At 36.7% G+C, this 25,682-nt stretch overlaps 1 protein-coding gene across 7 annotated transcripts in view; it reads right to left on the reverse strand.

Moving 5' to 3' along the window:
* Positions 1 to 25,682, reverse strand: part of LOC150095554 (latrophilin Cirl-like) — a 232,380-nt gene that overhangs the window by 162,448 nt on the left and 44,250 nt on the right. For 6 of the 7 annotated variants that reach the window (XM_090410733.1, XM_090410737.1, XM_090410739.1 and 3 more), the window contains exon 2: positions 9,046 to 9,140. In XM_090410733.1, the coding sequence (XP_090266859.1) occupies positions 9,046 to 9,140 (95 nt within the window). Of the gene's footprint in view, positions 1 to 9,045; positions 9,141 to 22,844; positions 22,908 to 25,682 lie in introns of those variants that run through there. The other variant, XM_090410735.1, reaches the window with a different exon arrangement.

A 25,682-nucleotide genomic window follows, 5' to 3' on the forward strand; every position in this document is an offset into this window, starting at 1 on the left:
TTTTTTGACTGTTACTTATCCATATACACACATGTGAGCACTATTAGTTATGATAAAAATCTTTTTTCTCAGAGATGAAAGAATTTTCAAATTTTGCAATTGCCCCTCTTTTGTGCCGATTTATATAAAAATACGCTAATCTAAGATAAATAATTAAAATAAGTAACAAAATGTTGTTACAAAAATATTTATTACTACATAGGAATATATTAGAAAATATTAAATAACGCAGTTTTATGAAAATCACAATGAGGTACTTAAAAGCAATCGTGACTATTGATTTTTTCCGCGATCGCAAAGTTGTAGGGTGAAAGTACATTGGTGGAAAGAAGTCAACGGACACTCCCCATGGGGAAAGGCGCATCGCATCATATAACGAGTCACGTGTTTGTAGATGGTATAAATTGGAGAAATATGATGCTTCCAAATCAATACAACCGTGTCCGGGCGAAATGGCTGCGAGCAGGGAACTGACGGAGTTTGTGACAGGATGACATGTTGCAGGCCCGATCTATTCTGCAAATTGGTGACAAATTGAGCCATCACGGGTCAACAATCAGTGATAACATACCGAGATGGAAGCGCAAGAAGTCAACTGCAAGTGCTACCTTCAGTGGACGATCCACTACACGCACATAACTTGACCATAGGGTGCTACGAAGGATAATATGTAAAACCTGCAATTTGTCGGCCAACACATTGAATACAAAGTTCTGGGCATCAACTGGAACATGAATCTGCACAAAAACATTCAGAACTGAGCTCACAACACGGGTTTCCACAATAGGAGCGCAATATTCAAGCTTCGCATTACCCAAATCAACAGCCAGCGTCGTCTTCAGTGGTGCAAAAAGAGCGAACAGTGGGACGTGAAAGCTTGGAAAGCCGTGTTATGGTGCGACGAATCGCACTACACCAGTGTTTCCCAACGTTTTTTGGATCTTGCCGCACCTCAAAGAGTTTGATGCCCCACCTCAACGCTGGTAGTTGAGTATATCAGTGATGAGGTGACGAATGCAACATATTTTCTAATTGCCCCCCCCCCCCAAAAAAAAAAAAAATATTCAAATTGTTCCACGTTAAGAAACACTGCACTACACCCTCTACCGAACTGACGGGCGGGTGTGATATCAGGTGAATATCTCTTACCATAGTGTGTAACCCAAACTATGAAATTCGGAGGTAGCGATGTGATGGTATGGTTCTGTTTTTCCTGTTTTTTTTTTTTTTTTTACTTTTTGTAGTATTTTTAGTGTGTATTGATAGGGGCAGCAAAAGCTCTAGCTACACCACTGGTACTGCCTGTATGCCGAACTTCACTGAGAGTCTTCTGATTGCTATATCTGAAGCTTTTTAAAGGTACACCAATGAAATTTTGTTTCACAGAAATGTCTGGTTGAAGATCGTCACCAAATTTCTTCTCAAAATATGGAATACCAGCTCACTGGATGTCAGAGTGGATAAGGTGTTCGCTTTGCGATTAAGAAACTGTAGTTCTAATCCTACTGCGACATGGATACTTGCTATGTTGGTTTACATCGCCGACTATCTTATTAATGTCTGAAGTGGCAAAAAGAGCAGATAATTTGGTCTCTAGAACAAAATGAGCTATCTCCTTGGCCCATCCACAGTGTTTGCATGGTTCAACCTACAGTGGAACTGTCAACCAAAAGTAAAGCTAGCATGTCAAGATATTTTAAACGGCCTCTCTCTCTCTCTCTTCATTTTGATCAGTAAGAGACAATTAGAAGCTCTCCCTCCAGCATACGCTTCGTAAATACTTTTCAACACCATAAAATGTTGAAGTTGTAGAAACTATGGAAAGAGTATACAAATATACTTGGGATTACTATAAAATTAAATAATAAATCTCAGAAACAGCGCATACAAACAAACAGAAAAAAATAATGAAATATGAAACACGTCGAATAAAAAATAAGTTAAACAATATATTCAAATTTCATAATCGACATGATTTCAACAATTGTTCAGAATTGATTTATTTTATTTTCATTATATAAAAATGATGTACGTTAAATTTTATAATTAAAATTTTTATTTTAAATGTCTAAGCTTTATTAATATGGAACTTACATAAGTTAGTTTTCCCCCACCTTTTATTTTTTATTATAATAATTCAACATAAAATTATATTCATTGTAAGCTCTTCAATGAGAGAAGATTAGGAGGATGCAGTGATTAATACCCTTGGAGGGTAATGGATAGCAATGCTGTAGCCAATGAAGTTCTAACTGAGGCTCGGCTATTGCTGTTACCCTCCAGCCATGATCAGAGCTTTAATTGCTCAATAACACCTTATCCCTACAGTGTCCTCTACAGATAACGGGGAAGATGAAAAGCATTCTTGCTTCGCCCCTTTAAGCCAGTCCTTATAAGGACTAAAGCTTCATTGAGTTATATATTTTAATGATGGTTGTTTGCATGTACGTATTCAACTTTAGAAATCCTGTATATTTCAGTGTTGGAGGAAATATAGTCGACTCATAAAACTACACCTACCTACAAGAACAAAGAAAAATACTATAAAACACCAAATTGATGTTTTGAGACTACATAAAAGCATGGCCTACTTACAAATGCAATTTCCCACCTTCCATTGCTACAATGAACTCATTCGAGCAATTTTTACTGAAAGAAAGTGGATAATTCTTTTTGAATTTACGTAAAACGACAGTGAACTATGGGAGAGATCACCAAATGATACAGAAGACCTTGGGAATTATGGTTGAATGTTACCTAACAAGAAAAACAACTGTAATAACAGCAAGTGGGCTGTCGCCTGCCACTATCACCTGGGGAAGGGGCGACACTAATGAACTCTCCTGTACTGCCATTGTGTATTTTACCCGGAGTGTCGTAGCTACAAATCCAACTAGACGAAGCGATAGTTGGCGATGTTGTAAAAGGGAATTTCATTTTTAAACTCCGCGAATTGACGTCTCGCAAGGTAGTATTAAGATGTATCCCTCCTTCCACTGTTCGTTTATCGCGTTAGGGCTTTTACCTAAGCAAACGAATCTTAAATTTATTTTTTAGAAAAATAAAAAGTTTTTCTCTTTGTAAAATAAACTCGCTTCGGTGGTAGCTTCAAAGCGCATTTGTATAGCACGCAAATGGGCTTGGTTACCAATGCATGACTTCCCATTACTTCAGAAAGATGAACTAAAAATGCATGCAACAGACATCGATGGCAGACTGACACGCACTGTAAAGTTACTTCAAATTGACTGTTTCTGTGTTTACTGAGGGGGGGGGGGGGGTTGTTTTAAAAGGAAATATGCTGGCATTGCATCCCTAAAGCATTTGTCTTCAATGTGAACGTCATGTTTATGGCTCCGGTCGCTCGAGTTGTGGTTTGTGTTAGAGTTTTGAGTACTTTACAACCTTCGCCTTGTTTGAAGAAGTAAGTAGCATGCACACTGCGCTGGCAGCGGTCACGACACACTTTTCCCCAATGGGAAAGTTCACGTGTAGTGGGCCTAAAATTTGCATGTCGTTAATACACAGTATGAATATGCCAGGGAGAGTTTGTTCAGTTGTCTATGAGGATTCTACAGAAGGTTATCAATTCAATAGTGCCTTGCAGGTCATCTTAAATCAACTGGGGAGAGAGTAATGGACAGAACACTTCAGGCAATCAGAAATAAATCGCTGGTCTGGCGGTATCAGCTTTGACTCACCGGCCAAGCGATGGTTATAAGGTTTTTTTTTGTGTCTCCCACTCATGAAAGGTATAGTACGTTGGTACAGTTGGCGCGCTAAGGATTTTTTATTTATTTTGTTTTACGCTGTTCGGATACCATGCTCTTCAGCCCTCCATTAGGAGCGGCGGACTTACACCGTGTAATGAAATTCGTCTCCCACCCCCATAAACATTCACAAGCATCGTCCATGCACACTTGTTGGTTGGAGAGCGCGTAAATATTCGGCCAATCAAGCCGCCAATGTTACCAAATATAATCCATGAAAAGAATACGAATATGGCGAGGCATACTCAGTTTGGTTTATCCTTATTGTTTAATTAATTTATTTATTTTTCTTTTCTCCAACCTCAGATTGTGGGTTCAAGTCCTACTATGACAAGAGTGTCTGTGAATGCTTTTACGGTGGGTGTTGTATTTCATCCACTCTGCTAACTGGACGTCTGAAGTGACTTGAAAAAAATCCAGAAAGAGGGGGGGGGGGGGGACTTCATTACATGTAACATAAAAATCAGACTAAGGACTTTTACCATCTACACATGCGCTTTCTTATTTAAGAAAAAAATACATTAAAATGTATACTATTATGTTCTACAGTGTGAACGATGCATCGATGCTAGGGAGAAGCTCCGTCTCTCTTTTTTTAACTCCTGTTTGCTGTCTGACATTGTTTTAAAGGGAGAGTTTTCGGTTGACAGTGCCGAATAGCGTGTGATCAAAACAGATTGATAATGGAGGTCAGCCTTGATGACACACCTTGTGAAACCAGATCAAAGTGTACAACGCCCTCAAAATTCCCCTCATACTGTAACCTTCACCCTGTTTGACCCACTCATTTTTAGGTTAAAGTAGATTCACTTTTCATCGCTAGTAATGATATGTTTAGTAAACGTTCGCCAGTAAGACCTCTTTTTGTGTATTTCCCCAGTTTCTTTTTTCTCTTATGCCTTCTTTATAACTCATAATACTAAAAGAACAAAGGATATAGTGGATTGACAATCTAGAAATATTACCATCCCACTGTTCGATTACTTTTTTAAGGATCCCAAATAATTTTTATGACCGCAATCCACCTTACAACAACTATCATTTGTGTTCTTTAGAATAGCCAACAATCAAATTCTTCAGGACGTTAACATCCCAGGGATTCTTTTACTCCTTGTTTTCACTCTTTACTTTCTAACAAGGGGAAAAAATCACAAATTAAGGCTTGCATTATTTCATCTCTTTCTAGAGGAACTTCATTCTGATTTGCCTATCTATGAGTATCATTCGGTATCTTATAATGAATCTGCTAGAGCTTCCGTAGCTCAGTCGGTATAGACGAAGCCCTTTGGTCGGAAAGACCTGGGTTCGATGCTCGTCTATGATGTGAGAAACAACCTTTATCTGGTCTCTTTCGACCAAAAGTGAGTTAATCGGTCTCATACGGAGGTGGAGGGTTTTTTTCCTCCCGGAAACTCGAATTTTTCGTCCCTCAGAACAGGCAAACCGATCCCGTGAACGCACACGGTCAAAAAATATATACTTGGAAGTCCCTCGGAACCCCACACGACAAAGAAACATAATGAATCTTCTCGCGTTGTTTCAATAGTAGACAAGGAAATTTGTCTGGTAGATATAAAGTTGGAGCAATAAAATATCCTTTCCTAGCAACAAATGGTAATAAAACAAGCTACATACCGTTCTCTTCAACTTTTAAATACCATTAATTTTTTTTTCATTTTTATTTTTTTATTTTTTTTTATAAACCTTTGGAAATAGTCATATTCTTTAAAGAGATGTTAATGTATTTGAGTAACATCTCCTATGAGCAGTTCTGGATTTAAACTAATTCGGTACTAAAAGTCTTGACCATTGATAACATCTGTTAACCTTAACTTTTTTAATATAGTGCATTAACCTAACTAGCAAATGGTAAGCTTAGTCAATTATTGCACAACGTCCTCACACATAGGGAATGGGCGGATCCATCTGGTACACCTGACTTTATTAATTAACAGTACAATGAGCGCCCTGAAACCTGCTTGGCTACCTGTGTGTGTGTCGGTGATAAATTGCAAAGAGCAAGTCTGCAGGTGAGCACAGCCCCCCTACGTTTATAATAAGTGAGTACTCTGCACCCCATGTAGAGAAAGGGGGGGGGGATAATAAATACCACAGCAGTGCGGTATCTACCTCGTACACCAACAACGGTATCATATCTTTAAGAGGCAATATCCGCAGCCCTTTTCGGGCTACGGGAGATGTATTTTGAACGTACGGAAACAGGTCATTTGTTGCGGATGGCCTCGAAGATTTATGAAGTCTGGGGAATACGGGAAAGGTTCACATTATAGCAGAGCTCAAACCGCCTTGGGAAAGAACAGGGCACGCAAGGTGGTGGAAGGCAATCACTAGTCGTCGGAATGTGGCCATTAAGGTGAACTTGCCTATAGGGTTGTTTTTTTTCTTTCTTTCTTTTCTCTCTCAACGTGTTTTCTTTGGTTTTTCTTAGTTCCTACAATTCAAGACTGTATGATGGAAGGAGCACATGGCTCAGTGTGTTAAATGTGACGGGGGAGGGAGAGCTAAAGGGAGGGAGGATTATTGCACAAATCACATAGTACGTTAGTTTCTGGGGAGGTGTGTTTTCAACCGTGTGGGTGGATGACTTTCCAACCAAGCAGGCAATCTAATAACCAAGGAAGTAGTTGAGATGGTGTGTGAGGGAGATGCACGTACGCCCAAGGGAATATACACTAAGAAATCTTTCCGGTTTCGACTTCATAAGATTGACGAATATGCCTCGGTAATCTCAAAAAATAAAAAATAAAGTGCACACACACAACAATGGGATGGTCATGCATGGGTGACCAACACTGCGTGTCACGCTACTCCATAATGAAGCAGGAAGAAATCAGAGACAAGATTTTATTTGAGCTCTATTTCAAAACTCTTATAGTTGTCAGGGTGGTATTAAAACATTCTGGTCATCAGACACCTGGAAATCCGATATGCTTCTGCCACAAGTGTGAGGCTTTTCGCACTGCGGATAACAAAGAGATGAGAGTACAAGTTGGCATTCTACGATGATCCGCCTGCTAGTGTTGCCTTACACAGATCAAGCATGAAACATTAACTGCTCAATTGTAGACTGTATTCAAGTTGATATAAATCTACTTGTAGCGAATTACTTCAAAATAAGTTGTAAACTGTTCCATCTAAATGTGAACTTTACATTCTGACAAACTTGAAATTATTCATGTTATGCTAACTCCTGAAAATTGTTCACAAATCCACCTGTCAATTTCATAATCCATCTAACTGCATTGCAGGAGCGGTTATACTTCTTCCTTATAGCTTATAAGGACTGGCTTAAAGGGGGCGAAGCAAGAATGCTTTTCATCTTCCTCGTTATCTGTAGAGGACAATGTAGGGATAAGGTGTTATTGAGCTATTAAAGCTCTGATCATGGCAAGAAGGTAACAGCAATAGCCGAGCCTCAGTTAGAACTTCATTGGCTACAGCACTGCCATCCATTACCCTCCAAGGGTTATTAATCACCGCATCTCTCGGTTATACTTCTTGAACTTCAAAATTTTATATAGCGCCATTACAAATTCAAATGGTGTAGAAGTCCTGAACCTTTTGTATCAAATAATTTATTATTATGACTGTTCATTTTTATTTATTTATTTTTAAGTAAATTACAGCTATACTTTTTTTATAGCCAAGTCTAGAAATTTTGCAAATAATCCTTCGCGTTAGTTCTTTATTCAAAAAACTTAGGAATGTAATAAACTGTTTTATTGTTAAAAGATAAACATCGCTAGGATAAGGGGGATGATTCATTAGGTTAGCTTACCTTTTTTTTTTTTTTTGAATGATTTAGTGTTGAATATCATAAGCATATACAATATTCCATTGCCAGAAAATTAAAGCACGTATATTATATATCTGTTATATGCGAGTTCTTCGATCTGTTTCGTGGAAATTAAAATATTCAACTGACTTCTGAAAAGGATGTATTCTCCCTTCGGACTAGCCCATGAGTGAAATTAATGAAAATAGAGAAATAACCACAATCATCACCAGACTAAGGACGGAACATTTTAAAGGCATAAAAATGCAGCCAGACGGTAGTAGGAGCTATGAAACATGCAAGAACTATCCAGATGTTGAACTAACACCTGTCCATATTTATTCTTGTCCAGCAATTGCTGCTGCTCTACAGAAAATTGACAACAACCCTAGAGAAAAGGTCTACTCCATCAAAGTTCAACAGACTGCCAAAGAAGTTCTACAGATCCACGGTCATATCTAGAAGCTCTTCAACGGACTCAACAACTAGCCCATTGTTTTGATTCTTCATGGGAGATACCGCCATGTTTTCGTTCTGCATATATAGTTTTTTTTTAATTGCACAAAACATGCCTTTACATAACCCGTTTATGTAATTTAAGTCACATTATTGGCCGACTTTTCTTTGCACTCAAACAGCGAACATCGACCTCATAACTCAACAAAACAGATGAATCTTTCTTAACACTATTATGGGCTTCGTGCACTCTAATAATAATGGAAAACTGCAAATATCTTATTACGGCCACGGATCATCACTTCTCTTTACCATTTAGGAAAATTTTATCATAATTATTAGTCCGTATGTGTGCTCGATAAACTACTCTTGAATAAATAGCATTAATACCGACTTAACATTCGAGCCATCTACGTATCGCGGAGGATATAAATTATTCAAAGCAATCGATGTCATTTAAGCTTGGCCAACTACAATGAACACAGCCACATTCGTTGTGGAAGGAAATGCATCCACTTAGCTAAACAACTATTCCCATTTCAATAATGTTTAACTGCTTTTAATTATTTAAATTATTTCTGCTAAACAGTAACCTATCCTAGAACAGCTTCTCAAACTACTGCTTTAGGCTGGGACAGACTCACAACAAACTTGATTATTTACTATGTCACGCTATAGTTCCCAATAGAGACCCTTTAGAATAGTTTAAAACCCGTTGAATTAACGGTAGTAGTGTGTTTAGCATTCTCGAAACAATGGCAGGTAAAACTCTTCGCATTCAATAAATATAAATAAATAATTACAGATTCAATGGTGCTCTTGTTTCAGTAAACTAAATCCATGCATTTTGTAAGAAGTTAGATGGAAATCAGTGAATAGATTTTAATCTTAATAACTTTATAAAACGAGAGGTAAACATCCACATTCCTGTTGTTAAATTAATTACATTTTGTCTGTTATCAGGAAATGTTAATTCTATTTGCTAACTTGCTGAGGATTTTAATGTACTCAAGATTATCTTACCTGCTGTCCTGCTATTTGCTAACAATAGTAAACTACAGATTATACTAATACTCAGTAGATGTCGCCACTGCTCCATAATGGATATCACCATACAGCTGGAAAAAAAACAGCAAAAATCAATATATATCTAAAAATAAAAAGCATGCAGTATACAAAAACAGTATTTAAGTTTTTTACATAATTCTAGATTTAAGTGCATAATAAGCAGTTTTTGAATCACAAGGAGTGTTTACATTGAGTGATACCTAGGATTTCTTGCAGAATTATATCCAGTTCCTGTTGAATCACAATGGAGTTCAGACGAGGTGTTGTAACTGTGAAAATGGAAGTCGCCGGTTTTTCATTGGAACTTTTATAAGGTCTTGTGTTGTGCCAGATCTGAATCTGATCAAATAGATGCACCTGGCGTCCTTCGCTCTTTCCACTTTTTTTCCCTTTAACGTTTACCGATATTTTATAGAGCATGTTTATCGAAAATAGCTGATCATAACATCTGCTCCTGTCCCGGGGCATGAGCTGCAGCTGACGCAACACACACACACACACACATAGTCAGAGTGCATTGATTCGGTAATGATTGTTTTTGAATAACTTGCAGCTCTCACGACAGGTGGCGCTGGCAAGAAATCTGTCATAGCCTTCAGCTATACAGTAATTCTACCACGTGGATGTGTTGGGAAGGAGAGAAAAAATTTTTTTTTCTCTTTGTAGAGACTTCTGGTTGTGCTTAAGACTTTAAATTTATAATATTAAAGATAATAATATGTAAAGTCGTGTACCATTCTTCGTTGTGTTCCCCTACATTTCGTAATGAGTTGACCAAACACTTCTCTCTCTTAATAAAGAACTTCGACATTTCAGTTCATGAAAATGCAAGCGCACTGTAGAGATGGCTGCACTCAGCTTAACTGCCTTACCTGCTAATTATACAGAATTAGGTTAACTCATTGCTTGGTAGCGATGTAAGGTAGAGAGAAAGTGGTAGTTTAACTACGTCTGACATTGACAGATAGCAGATAGATGTTTACAAATGTTATTTTACTACAAGTATGGATTGGAGAGGGGAGAAGGTGAATGGTAAAGCTTAAAACTAAGTGGATACTGTGAAATTTCGGAAATGAGAAAGTTAATTGTACGCCGCCGATATGAATTTACAATAACATGGAAATTTCAGAAAGCTTATACACTGCCTTACCAAAAGATTAGAAACCCTAACGAACTATTTCGAAGACGATTATGAAAATTAAGGTCATCTTAAAGGGAGTGCATGCTGGTGATGCGTCGGTTCCAGACCTGTGGTCCATAGATCGCAAGGTCCCTGAAATTAGTCTAGTCGTCTGCGAAAGCACACTTGAAAAATGTGTTCGAGGATGATATACTTGATGTGAGTTCAGATTCCTCTCTGAGCATCGAAGCTTATGAATGACGAAGTATAGATGAATTTCATCTACACTTAGTCATAACTATATATAGAACTATAAGTTCTCTACATTCCTTTTTTTGCAGATGCAAATGTGAGGTCCTGAAATCATCTACATCACTCCAACATTAGTACACGCAAAAGAAAGTTATCTGTCGAAAATTTATTTTACGACAAAACGGAGAAAAGCAATACACAAATAGAAAATCCATCATGTAAGAAAAGATCGACTTTTACGTTCTCCCAACGAACCCCCTAGACCCAATAAACAACTTCAGCAATCATCGTACAAGAAAAGTTAACTTCATTGAATTGATTTCGAAGATCTCATTCTGATGTTGCAAGTTTGTTCTCTTAACTCATCAACTTTAGCGGTGCATATTTCTTAACTTGATGGATCTAAAGCCGAGAGACTGCGAATGGAAAGAAGCTAGCAAAACAAACAAAAAAAGGTTAATTGTGTTAGTTAAGATGTTACGTTTGCTAGTTAAGTGGGCCGTACTTCTAAAAATGGAACACGTGAGTCTGAATAACCCGAACACCTTGGATGATGTAATATCGGCAGATGTGAACAAACTATTAAGGAATGGAAGAAGAGGAAGAATTTAACTACGCACGCACTGCTATTATAATCTAAAAAGAGGAGAATTATCAGCTTAAATTATAGAGGAGCCACCTTCCTGGAATATGAACAAAATCCGGTTTTTAAAACAGTAGCCATTTCGAGGCAGGTGTTTCTCGAGAACTGGAATTAGAGATAGCAGATCGTTAAAATAACGACAGGTCTTATCCCAGACAGAAACGACCCAAGTGAAAAAAGAAGGAAGGCATAAGAAGTGGAATCCAAAAAGAAAAATTCGCCTTAGAAAATAATAGTAATAATTGGCACATGTCCCCGTCATAAACGAAAGTCAGCTGGCGACGCAAGATATTTTCTTTTAATTGAGTGAAACATAAGACATCAGAATCGAGACAACATATAAACAAAAAATTATTTTGTTTATATATATGTTTATATTGTAAGGTTCCCTCCACCTCACCTCACTTCTCCTAGTGTGCAGTACGCTTGAGAAGAGGAGGGTGTTTTATCATAGTTTGAGTAAGGTTTGTAGGTGGTCTGGTATTGGAATTATCAGACCACCTACAAACCTTACATTAGCCTTTCATCGGTGGGATTCGCATAAAAATAATAATTTTAAAAAAATCAAAGCACAGATTTGTGAACTTTGTCATAGAAAGCTCACAGTTGTAGCCTATTTACATTTTTATAATTAAAATTGTATAATAAAATATTAATTATTAATTTATCATTACATTTCTTTCGTGGCCTTCATAGTCACATAATTTGGCTTCATAGAAACCTAATTAATACAAAATGGGGTGGTTAATCGTATTTGAAGAGTGTGTTAACTGCTTGTGCTTCTTATCGGTTGGTCTGTGAAACCCGTCGCCACCGCATGAGACCGGCTAACTCAGCGTCAAATGAAAAGATCTTATAAAGATTCCCTGTGTCCTACACGGAATTCGAACTCAGTTTTTCCACGCAAAGGCCATCGTCTTTTAACGACACGAATGATCTAATATTTTTATAATAAAATAGTTTATATTAGTTAATACATTAGCATTTCATTTGTAATTTATTATTACTGAGAGAGGTGGACAGGAAATGAAAAAAATGGGAATAACTTTTTCGATTATTAATTTTTCATTTTATTTATTTTTTTTTTTTCAGGTATTCTAAGAAACAATTGAGAAATTAATCATGGAAAAGTTCATAACCCAACAACGAACCAAAAATCGTCCAAATTTTATTTTGAAAATCGACATATTTAATCATTTTGCGAAGATCTACAATTAATTGGCCATCACGTTCTTCACACCTGACTGCTCCCGACTTCTTCCTAGGGGTTTACTTTCTAGGAAAAGGTGCATGTGAACAAGCCCCCCAGACAATCCAACAGCTGAAAGAGAACGTTCGTGCAGAAATTGGGGCGCTACAACCAGAAACATTAACACCTGTCATGGGACATGTAGCTCATTATAACAATAATAATAATAATGATAATAATTAATAAATAAAAAAGATATTAAATGTTTAACCCCCTTCATGACTTATGGGCCATCTTGTATATATATATATAATAAATTTTTTAACTTGGGGATATTGTATATTAGGATAACCAAGTTATTTTATATAAACTTGGTTATTTTAACTCCTAATCCCAAGTATGCAAACAATTTAAGTTTGCGTCTGAAACAAAGTTCAAGTCTAAAGATACAACACCAGGGCAACTCATTGTAAAGCTCTGATCACTATTCTTAGTATTTTCCCATAATGTAAAGCACATCTCACTAGAAGATGTATACTGCAATGCATTATGGGTGGGGTCACTACCCAGACCGGTTTCATCCTCAGTGAGTAGCTAGACCCTAAATACCAAGGTTCTTAAAGTTAGTAACTAGTAACATTACTGGCTTAACGGGTGAAGCAAAAGCTTTTCATATTCCCGGCTATCTTAACAGAGACTGTGAGTAGAAAGAGTTTATGAGCTATATTGCTCGCCCTGATTGGGCTAGGAGATTAATACTCAGTGAGGGGGTTTAGGATGGCTTTAGGTCTTTTGTGCTTAGAATAGTCCGTTGCATCATAGTCAGCGGCCAGTTGGATCAGTCTGTTAGGATGCACAGTTGCCTTTGAAAAGAATAGGTTCTTAAAGTCCTTATAAGGACTGGCTTAAAGGGGCGAAGCAAGAATGCTTTTCATCTTCCCCGTTATCTGTAGAGGACAGTGTAGGGATAAGGTGTTATTGAGCTATTAAAGCTCTGATCATGGCAGGAGAGTAACAGCAATAGCCGAGCCTCAGTTAGAACTTCACTGGCTACAGCATTGCCATCCATTACCCTCCAAGTGTATTGGATTGAATGAATCAATCTCCGTTGACTCAAATATCTCAGGTTCTTAAAGTCCTTATAAGGACTGGCTTAAAGGGGCGAAGCAAGAATGCTTTTCATCTTCCCCGTTATCTGTAGAGGACAGTGTATGGATAAGGTGTTATTGAGCAATTAAAGCTCTGATCATGGCAGGAGGATAACAGCAATAGCCGAGCCTCAGTTAGAACTTCATTGGCTACAGCACTGCCATCCATTACCCTCCAAGGGTATTAATACAGAGCCTTATCAACTTTACCTATAGAAGTTGCAACAAGGTGTTTTTATTTTTAATAAAAATCTCTGGAGGAGATATAGATATAATAAAATTTTTAACTGGAGGATATTGTATATTAGGATAGCCAAGTTATTTTATAAACTTAGTTATTTTATCTCCTAATCCCAAGTATGCAAACAATTAAGTTTGCATACTTGGGATTAGATTATTTGCATACTTTATATATATAAAAGTCGAGAAATATTGTTAGCAATGCGCCCATTGTCTGATGCAATTTTTTTTTTTTTTTAATTTTATTCTCGTCATATGTAAAGCAAACCCAATGTAAGCATCGACTCTGTTGCGATCGATATAAGCATGCATTATATTGGCCAAACAAACACACACACACATTTCTACAAACAGTTAATCAGAAACTACCATTTGAAGCTTCATTTTTTTTAAAAAAGTATAAATATCAAAAGATAATAAAATCAACACCATCCAAGAATGTTATTAAAATCTGGTGCAGATTCAGGACATTAAAGGAAAAGAAAAAAAAAGATGAAAGTAAATAATTACAGGCCAACTACACATTAGACATCGAACAAATGAACATAAACAAATTAACAGAGAGAAAAAAATGTATTTGTAATTCAAATTTACCTCAGCTGTCGGATAAGAATGCAGAAAAACAGGCAGTAATGGATTCAAATAAAAATTACAACGAATAATCATTAATGATAGAAAAAAACGACCTCCCAAAATAAAGAAACGCACTCAATGAGAAAGACGAAATACTTATTGAAGCAAATTACTTTGGTTTTTATTTTGCTGATCATTGAAATCACTGTACAACGAGAAATAAAGGAATTATTCGGTGCTGACAGATTTCTCACTTATTTTTTTTTAGCTCCAAGCATAGGAGGAAAGCAAACTTAAGTTGGAGAAAGAAGGAACCGTGCAATTATATTAAAATGCAATGAAAACAAATCTCCAGAAAGATCAGGAACGTTGTCACAGTCTACTGATTTTTCTGGAGACGCAAAATAAATCTGATTTATTTGATCTTTAAAGTAACTGAAGTTGAAAAAAGAATTGTTTATTGAATTTTAATTATAAATTATCAGTATCTACATTTGGATTTTCAAATTACGTTTTACAGTTTGCCGACTGGTAGCTAATTTCTTTCAAGTAACAATAATTAAGCCTAGATCTCATCTAGTCAGTTTTGATCTTATTTTGACGTCTCTTGTCGAATTCAATCCCTCATAAAGATTTTTAGGATGGTACGATCGCAGAAGCCCTTTCCACACAGAATTAGTAAGACAAATATTGTTTAAAGGTCTGATAAACACCTAGAACAAAAATGATATTAAAACAAACAACAACAAGAAAGAAAACGTAACCTAACTTAATGAAACATCGAGGTTAAAGGGTTTTAAGATATTCTTTCTTATGATTATATCAGTCGCTTTAATATCGTTCTTGTTCTAGGTGTTTATCAGAACTTTCCAGTTCCACATTTAATCTCTAGAGTTTAGGGATTATCTAAATCTTAGTCCACAAACTGTACTTATGGGCTTACGACCTTTGAGGAGGGGGAGAAAGGCATAAAATGACTACATTTATTATGTAATTATTGCTAACTTTATCCCACCACTTGTAATTTATGGTGACTCTATATCTTAAGATATTTTCTCAACATACTCTCAACAGTTATTTCTTTGTCGCTTCGACATAATTTAACAAAGAAAAAAATCTGTTACTATCATCGACTAGCCATATCTGGAATTTGAACTGCTGTAATCGCAGCTAACTCGGTGCATTTTCTTCGTTATAAAAATAATACGATATGTATCTCTTATATTCAAATACAATCTATTATTTTAGGTTATTCTATATTAATAAGAATTCGAAGTTATCTTCAAGTTTGTTACGACCTGCATATCGAATATTGAACGCCTTCTAAGACTGAAATGCAGTCCAAAACCGGATGCACCGGCATATAAATCAGTAAAGTATGGAGGAAAGTCATCCATACATACAACACCTGTGGATAGCGCATGACAAGTAAAAGATATTTTCCTGCAGCTGCTCTTCCAGTCTCCTTCCCTGAAGAAATAGAGTGACAATGTTTCACTTTAATATCCTTTAGCAAAGAACAATTGGAGCTTTCTGAAAACCTGCAGATGGAACAGCTGTTTTTTAATAAAGGGACGACCCATCGGTATGTGCGTGCGTGTGTGTTGATTGGGTGTTTAGTTTGTACCAGAGCAACTAAGATTTGATGCAATGTGGAAGGACAAAGAAAACATAGATTTGGATCTAATCTACCTACTTAACAATCCAGAAAACTTTATTTAAGATTAGATCCCAAAAATGCGCAAAAGGCAACCAGAAATAATGCAGTGTCGGAAAACACAGCATTTACGTCGCTAAAGTGTGGCTATTTATTAATGAAAATGAAAAAAAAAAATCTAATAGTCATCGTATTCTGATGGATAATCTTGGGTCATACATTCCTCGGCGCTTGCTCGAACAGAATAATCGGTAGTGTAATGCTAGGACTAAATATCAGACATCATCCATCCCAACAACAACATACTGCGGCCAAACGTTCAGCTGAATAGCTGTATAAACACAGTGGGTGATAAAGGCTGTTGTTGTAAATCTGTTAGGTGTTATAGTGCAAGTTGTTATCGATTCTACGGGCTTGTCGGTCCACTTTTGACTTCATGATAGCAGATGACAGTTAGTTAAGCCACTTGAGTACACTATCGATGTCCGAGGAAATGTCAAGGTATAGTAACATGTTTGTACGATACCTTGTGTGAACAGACCTCGCACAGCGAGAGATATCCTTCAATATCTGCACTTTACTTATCGCTGGAGAGTACTCCAAACGTTTTTCTTTCTTGTTTTGGTTAGGATCCAAAGGTAATTGTTTTATCGCCATTGTGTATTTGTAATTTACTTGGAGCTACCTGTGAAATGCGCGGTTTATCGTGTCCTACAACTGATTTGCACTTTGTGTAATAACAAAAATGCTGCTACAGTTACTGAAGTGCATTTTAATTGACTAAAGAAAAGGGCCAAGAGGAATAATTGATGCTCAATTCAGGCTTCCTCCAGTTTCATCCCGCTCGAGGCGTTAGCCCCGTAGACTTGTGGATCGGCTAAAATGATAGTTTTACTGACCTACAGCGTAGATTGGACTGACTGTGAAACACTACTTTGGACCACCCAATTAGTCGCCTGCACTGATGCCATTCTGTAGACAGCCTGTCGTCGTAATGTCAGTAATTCGGTTCGTTTTAGAGTGCATTCTTAGGCTAGTTTGTCTATTTTGCAGAAGGAAAATCCAAAATTTAAGGAATGAAAGCTCAGAAAAAGAAAAAAAAAAATCAAATTAGAAACGCTTCCATATTAATAAACTTTCCATATTTTATTCCTTACGGTAGCTAGTCAGCAGTCTGTTCCTTCCTTGAAAAACTTTTTTTTTTGTGTGTGTTAGCCGCTTTCAGAAAGTTGTCAATGTTTGCTTCTAAAGAAACTCCATTTTATTCTTCCTAAAATACCAGAAGACGCACCTAATTGACAAATAGCACAGCATCCGACAGCTTTCAGATACCTCGTGATACCGCTTTTAGTAATCTTGGTGCTAATCCAATTATCCAGCTTTGTTGACCGAGTGGACGTCGTTTGTGTTGTCCACCAACAGACCACGCGTTCAAATCCCACCGTAACCGAAGCTGTTTGTGAAACACGTTAGGTGGAAAATGAGGGGGATAAAGGAGTTTGGAAAGGTCCGAGTTTAATCTACACAGCAGTTTCCAGTCTATATAACAGCTCGTGAGTGGCATGTTCATATCTTCATCATAACCTAATTTTCCTCATTTCTGACGACATGTCCACCAACTCAACTATTCTTATCATGTCACTAATTTTATAGTAGAAGCACGGTGGGACATTGCGTCCTCCGAGGAAAGACCTGAGTTTGATTCTCGCTATGCGGAGAAAAATCTTTATATGGGCTTTATCAATTGTAGGTGAGTTAATGGAGGTAGCTGGGTTTTCCCGGAAACTGTGGTTCTGTTCATCCCTTATACAGGAAAATCGGCCAGCGAACATGCGCAATTAGAGATAAAAAATACTATAGTAAGCGGTAAATGTAGTGTGAGGTAGGTTGTGGGATGTAAAGAGTCCTCCCACGATGAGCCCTGGGACTCTCTGGAGGTGTTATGTAATAAAATTGGCTTGGTCTTCTTATTCACTTATGCAGTCCATTTTCCTCTTCTGCTCTGTGTGGAGCTGATTCGTAATTCACTTGATCATTTAGAACTGGTTCATAAGGCATTTTTTTCATCGTCCAATGGAACTCATACTTGGAGAATTTACTTATTACTGTGACCACTGCTCTCTATAAATGAAACCTATTGCTGAATATTCTTGGTGATTCTGTATGGTTTTTCAATGTGCAACTTCTTTTTAACGACAGTAAGTTCCAAGTCTTATTGATGGTTGCAATTAACATCGATAAATATATTCATCTTATGGCTTTAGCTACTCTGGTCGTAACCAATCTCAAACATTATTAAACAAAATTAGATTAGTTTTGATAAGATTTAAATTGGAAGCAGTGAAATTAGAAGAGAAATTTCATCCTTATAACTCGAAATAAAGATGAAAAAAAACGGAAGTCAAAAATGCCTTTTACCCAATAAAGATTTCATCCATCTCCTTGACCTTAAAGCATTCAAATTCGATGCGGAGGGCGCACAGACATATTGAGAAATTATCGCAACTGACGTTCGATTTATTATGCATTAATCTTACGATGCTACTTAGTAATTACGGTGTCTGCAAGTATGTGAAAGTGCGTTTCTTTCGGTTTTCATTAAAGACCCTCCGATCCCAGTATAAATACATGATTAAAGTAGAACAGACACATTTTTATGCTTACCTCTTTACATCCATTTGTTTTTCAAATTTTCTACTGTTGCATTCATACGTTCAGCGAACTTGACCTCCAACACGCCACCGAGATGTAACAGAAGGTCATAAATAACCCCCCAGCATTACCTTGATGTTAAAATTATGGTGTAGTTTATCATGAAGATGCACCTAACTCACTCCTCTAGTATGGCGAGAAGCAAGATGATTAGAGGGTAGTTCAAGGTAAAAAACGAAAAGAAAGATCGAACGCTATAGCCAGACTTAGGGAGGTACAGAATTGCAAAGCCAAGTACAAGGTATTGGGGTCCGGCCCCTAATGGGCGATCTTTGTTTGAAAAATTGACACGGTGTCCTCTAGTTAACCTTTGAAAATTATGACGTATATATGGGTGGTAGAGTTTTCAATCCAACATTCGCATTCTTATCTTTCGTATTCAGCAAGTCGAACCAAAAATAGCCTGAACATTTCTTGGAACGAAAGTTATCTGTCTGTCTTCAGTCGAAGACAAACAGTTCAAAGGGACACAAACTAATCTGAACGTCTTATTTGCACAGTATACGGTCCCTGCCTTTGAAATATAATGCAAATATCCATGTTCTCTCTGGGTATTTAACTTCTGCATAATGTCGTAGCTTTCCTTTTAAAAAAAATGATAATTTTTTGATGGTGACCCACAGGAGAGATTGTTCTGCATGCTATAAAAACCTTACATAATGCCATCTATCGGTATATATAGAAACTAAAGAATTAAGCGTATTACTGACTTTACACATTTGTTTCACAGTTTATTTACATCGAATTTTTTTCTCCTTTTAACGATGAATGCAAAATGAGCAAGGTTCCACACACTTATTAATATCGACAAAAATGATCGTACGGTAATATTCCCTCCCTCGCCCCCGCTAGACATGCAATCACTATGTGCTGAACATAACCTTAAACCCACCATGAAAGTGTGACGGGGGGGAAAAGGTGAATATTTATGACAAAATTTCGCGTTTAGTCATAATGGTTCGGAAGTGTACGGCTCTTTTAATTAGAGAATTCGGCCGACATCATGGCGTCGGGCTTATTCGCGGTGATGTCATTTTGTCACGGTGTAACTGCTACAGAAATTATAATTTGGAATGGAGGCCATTAGGGTCCCTGATAAAGTCCGGGAAAGGGGGGAGAGAGCAAGATGAACTACCTCCTCATTGCTCTCAGTCCGTTCAAATGTTAATATTTTGGCATCCGCTTCAGAGCTTTATATGATGGAATGAGATGAGGTGTGAATAAGTGATGATGTCTATATCCGGGAACTTACTACTTGTTTTGTGTTAGAAATAATGAAGGAATGTCGAGTGTATCTCCCACACGTCTGTTTATTTTTGGCTGGTAGCTGCTGACTATTCAGATAATTCGTTTTCAAAATCATCACTGATTATTTTCTGGAATACAAATGTTCAGAACACGACCCCAATTAAATCATGATTACCTTTTGCTAAAAATAAAAATATTTTCTGGAATACAAATCTCCAGAGCATAACCACGACCTCAATTAAATCATGACAAGTTTTGCTAAACCTTATATCCTTATAAGGACTGGCTTAAAGGAGCGAAGCAAGAATGCTTTTCATATTCCCCGTTATCTGTAGCGGACAGTGTATGGATAAGGTTATTGAGCTATTATTCAAGCTCTGATCATGGCAGGAGGGTAACAGCAATAGCCGAGCCTCAGTTAGAACTTCATTGGCTACAGCATTGCCATCCATTACCCTCCAAGAGTATTGGATTGTTTTTAAACACAAACTTTACAACAATATCAATTTTCAAAATGATAAAAATAAAAAGGTGTCCGAAGTAAATTACTTATATTTTTAAAATTTTACATTATAAAGTATTAAATTTTAATAAAAATATCAACTGTCCTTTTAAATTAATCTTAAAAAATATAGTAAATGATTTAGTATTTCACAGAATACGAATAACAAATTCCCATTTACGAAAGATTACCTGAAACAAGGCAAAAATACTTCTCATTTTATATTACATGCATGGCTTTAGACTGTATCTAGTACTGACATTTTCATTATAATTTATTGCATGTTTTATTGTTGAGCACGTTCAGAAACGGAGATAGGAGTCGTTTGCCATAGAACATATTCATGGCCACTGGTTTATTTAACCTAAAAATGAACAATTCAGGATATGTTATGAAAAAAGTTATAGAAACGCATTTATGATAAGGATTGTGAAAGGTCGATAGAATCATATATTAGATATTTTTACATATTTGCCTAACTGCATTAATAAATACATACATACATACCGTAATTATTTTAAATTAGCATTAAACTAAGTTGAGATTAATATTTTAAGATAATCAAAATAGCGTTACACCTTATTTAATAATAATCTCCTTCCCACCTTGCTCCAGTGATAAGGTGACGAGTTAGCAAAAGCCTGTCTCCGTGAGTTTACTCTTAAATGTTTTCTCTTACTTAGTTTTCTTTTAAAATGTTAATAAAATTCCTCTCGTTCAATGGCTTCAACTATGAGATTCCTAAATTTATTATTGTTAAAAATAAAATTTTTAGAATTATTAAGAAAAATCTTTAGAATTATTTTTAATCGTAACTATTTATTAAAAAAAAAAAAAAAAACCTCTGAACTACATCTGTCATGCAATTTTTTTTCTTCCAAGTGATTGTGCTGATGCACACACATATATACTGCAAGATAATATACAAATATCGCTATTCGAAAATATGTAGCAAGAGAATGTGCTCGCAGATACATATATCGCCTTAATTAGGAATCATATCTTGAGAAAATTTCCATCTGATCAATCTTTTGTAAAAAAAAGAAAATTAGATTATAAAAATAAATATAAAAAATTAAATAATTTAATAATATATGAAAAAATATTAAAGATTAATGAATAATCTTTAAAATAGTTTCTTTAAATATTCAATTTATTCTTACACTTATAAAATAATTACATATCTTTTATTCGAGTATTCATCTAACGAATGTTACTATGTTCCTGCAGTCAATGAACTGGAGGATTGGGTTCATGCACTTTTCGAGAATCGACCCTAAGATGCGGTGATTAATACCCTTGTAGGGTAATGGATGGCAATGCTGTAGCCAATGAAGTTCTAACTGAGGCTCGGCTATTGCTGTTACCCTCCTGCTATGATCAGAGTTTTAATAGCTCAATTAACACTTTATCCCTACACTGTCCTCTACAGATAACTGGGAAGATGAAAAGCATTCTTGCTTCGCCCCTTTAAGCTAGTCCTTATAAGGATAAGGACTGGCTTAAAGACGTAAAGCAGAACCGAATACAAGCATACAAATGTTTGGTAAAATCATCCCTTGGTACAATTCTACCAAATATCCGGGAGTTCATCTTGATAGACGCCTAAATTTCAAGAGACACATAGATAGTGTCGCTACTAAAGCAAGTCAGATCATAGCACAGCTCTATCCACTTTTGAATAAGAACAGCTTCCTAAGCATAAGCAACAAAATTCTCCTCTGCAAATTAGTGATCAGACCACAACTAACTTACGCCTCTCCAACCTAGGGTCAAGCTAAAAGCAACATCAAACAGATTACAGACAATCCAGAACAAATGCCTAAGAATGGCATTTAATGCCCCGTGGTTCATCAGACACATCTAGTTACACCAAGCTAATCTTCCAGATATCAAGACCTACATGATAGGCATTGCAGAGAAATTCTTCACAATCACAGATAATTAGCTAATTCGACAGGCAGCGGACTACAAACCCTCAGATCGTATCAAATATAAAAAAACCGAAATCCTCCATCTCAAGAGAAAGCTGATACAGCCTACAATGCTCACAATGAGCGGGTAAATTATCCACAATAATTCCATCACCCACAAACTAAAATCCAGATGAAGAGTCAAGGACTCAGTCCATCAACCAATGAAGTTCCAAGTTACTATGTGTTTCCAGTGTGGTGGCCGGGATAAGAATAGGCGACTAAAATGGGTAGCCAATGAAGTTTTAACTGAGGCTCGGCTGCTACCCTCCTGCCATGATCAGAGCTCATAGCACTATAACACCCTATCCACACAGATTTTCTTCAATCAGATGAAGGGATAAAGAGTCAAGGACTCGGTCCATCTCTCCCCCAAAAAAATTACTATATGTGTTTAGGGAATGCGAATTCTCTTGCATAGAGCGTCTTCAATAATGATTATTACAGAATTCATGATCGTGTTCTTATTTAAAAAAAAAAAAAAGACTCGTACTTACTTTTAAAGCCAGCGATCGCTGTGCGATATGTTTTAGAAGCCAGTGTATTATCCGAACCTCTATCCGTCGGCACACCGTGAATTGTCGTCTCACTCTCACTGTCACTAACTCAAATGGAACTACCGCACGCGAAAACGTGCACTATGACACTCTCGCCACCAGATGGCCACCGAACTCCAACAATGTGGGCGGAGTCTTGAGTTCACAGTAGCGGGACGAAGCAGCAACAGCATCACATCGCCCGATACTACGTTCTCCCTTCCGGCCGTCCAACAAAAATCACCGACTGACCGTTAATGAGTTACCCCACCGAGGCAACGCTAAGCAGTGTTGTCACGGTGACAAATGACCCCGCCGAAAGACGCGATGGCTTACAAGAAAAATTCTGTTTCAAGGAGACACTGGAATTGGAAGAACAGCGGTTGCTTGCGACGATCGTTAACCACTTAGGGACGGGGTAGGTGGGCGAGGAAATAAGACTTAAGTGACCCACACTGCAAATGACATTCGGCTCCCGGTGGCAGGTGAAGAGGAACTTTAGACAGGAAGGTGTGGTTGTCTTCCTCATTAAGACATTCGCCCTCGCTGGATATTAACCCTTAATGAGCATTCTGGGCTATCCCACCATAAAGGTGGTCCGTTATTTTAGGTCAAAAGGGTCAAAGTTTTCGTAAACCATTAACCACACACATGAAATACGTACTGTTAGCAATCATGCAGGCATAATGACTATATCAAGTTTCGGACTTTATAGGAAGAAAACCTGGTAACCATAGAATACGAGATCCAAACAGTTAAAATAGCGTAAAAATTCCTTCTTTTAAAACAAAGCTTTATAAATATATTGGCCTATGTGGAACCCGTTTTTTTATATGAATCGCGCCCAATAAAGATAAGAAACTGTGGCTGATGGTTAGATGATTCGGGTTGGTTAGTTGGTTAAGAAGCAGTTAAGACTATGATGCCAATGTATATTTGGTAAATGTATGGGTTCCTCTGGTTGCCTAATTTGCGGGATGAAAAAGCCTACCACCTCCGTATGAGACCAACTATTTACGAAGGGCCAAATATGGAACTTTTTTTTTCATGCACTTATTTACTTGTTCAAAAAGTACATTGGTGTTCGATGAAATACATTTATTCGCATGAGCATATATGCCAAATGGAAACCATCCATTCGGCCAACCAAGTCCTCAAGGTTGGCACATCTGCTACAAAAATCATATTTGCAGAAGATCCGGACTATAAGTAGACCATAATCTGTTCATATTATGGTCTTCCCATCGTCATTTTAAAATGTATCTGTTAATAGTTTCCCTGAGAGGGGGACAGAGTGGGAGAGATAAAAGTGGAGATTGAATTTTGAGTTCAGGTACATCCAATGATATCTCTCTCTCTCTCTCTCTCTTTCTGGGGTCATTCAAAATTCGGTGGTGGTAGACCCACGTTTATATAATAGAAAAATTGAATTTATATAGAATTAATCCGCATTTAGACTACTATTTTATTCTGGTAATCTTTATTTTTGACAAGGAAATGAGTATATGTCGATGGATTTCGTGTGTCCCCCCCCTTTTTTTTTGCTACATTAATAAACAGAGACGAATTTTCATCACGATTTTAGATTGTAGACATTAATATCCATCAACGTAAATACTGGTTGTTTTCTCTTTTCTTTTTTTTTCCCTTACATTTTTCCCTGATAGCAAAAATATTGTTTGCCATTAATTATTTGATTTGTATGACCAGGTGTGTCACATATACAAGGAAAAAAAAAAAATCTTTTCGACAACGCTCTTTATCTATTTGTTGAACGAAGGGAAAACATTATCTAAAACAAACTGACTATAACAAGCAGACAATGGAATCGAATACAAAAAAAAAAAAAAAAAAGAAAAGCTCATTATCTTGGTTCTTCCCTTCATCGTCTCAACAAACCTGAATGGGATGAGAGGGGGGGAGGGAAGAGTTAGCCATTTGGGCTCTCTTACAAATACAAATAGCTCAACAAACTCATAAAAACGAAGCACGCTCCATGCTAGTAAGTACCTAGTTTCATTCGATCTTTTCTTTCAAGCATTTAGATAATAATCATACATTCAAGTATGAAGAAATTCAAAGTATTAGAATAATAATAAAAATTCTTGAAATGGGCAAAACAAGCAACAAGATATACAGCAACTTATTTTTCACTTTTGTCCACGGTGTAGGCGCAATGTTTATTTTAATTTTCACACTAATATTTGAAATATAACTTCCCACAGTTAGTAAACGAAATATCTCTCTTGTAACTCGATTATGAGTTGCCAACAAGACAAATATGCTGCTTAATATTAACATTATTGCAATATAAATGGTAATACTAAATAAACTTACCATATCTGCTATGTGATTTTGCGTTTTCAGATACTTAATCGGTTATAACAAACATTCATTATAAATTATTAATATTTTAACGTCAAATGTTAATACCCGGATAGATTTTTAGGAATGCACTCCATTATCATACCACAAAATATGCGGTTCTCTCATATATGAAAAGTTTTTGCGAAGCCAACTTGATTTGTCTTAGGTGGAAATTTTTGATCTCTTTTATATATATATATATATATATACACACACACACACACACACACACACACACACACATATATATACTGTATTTAAAAAACCACTCCCAAGAAAGCCTTGGCATTGCAAGTCCTCGTTTACTAGGTCGTAGTAAAGACATCTGCCCAGTGTCCAACCTTTCAATAATGACCATTTGCAAACCATAAAACTTGCTAAATAGGCAAGCCCAGTAATAACGAATACCCATAGAAAAGGGCGACACTTTAT

Source organism: Typopeltis vanoorti, chromosome 20, assembly GCF_054136105.1.
Source record: "Typopeltis vanoorti isolate ZY-2024b chromosome 20, IOZ_Tvanoo_1.0, whole genome shotgun sequence".
Classification (NCBI taxonomy): Eukaryota; Metazoa; Arthropoda; class Arachnida; order Uropygi; family Thelyphonidae; genus Typopeltis; species Typopeltis vanoorti.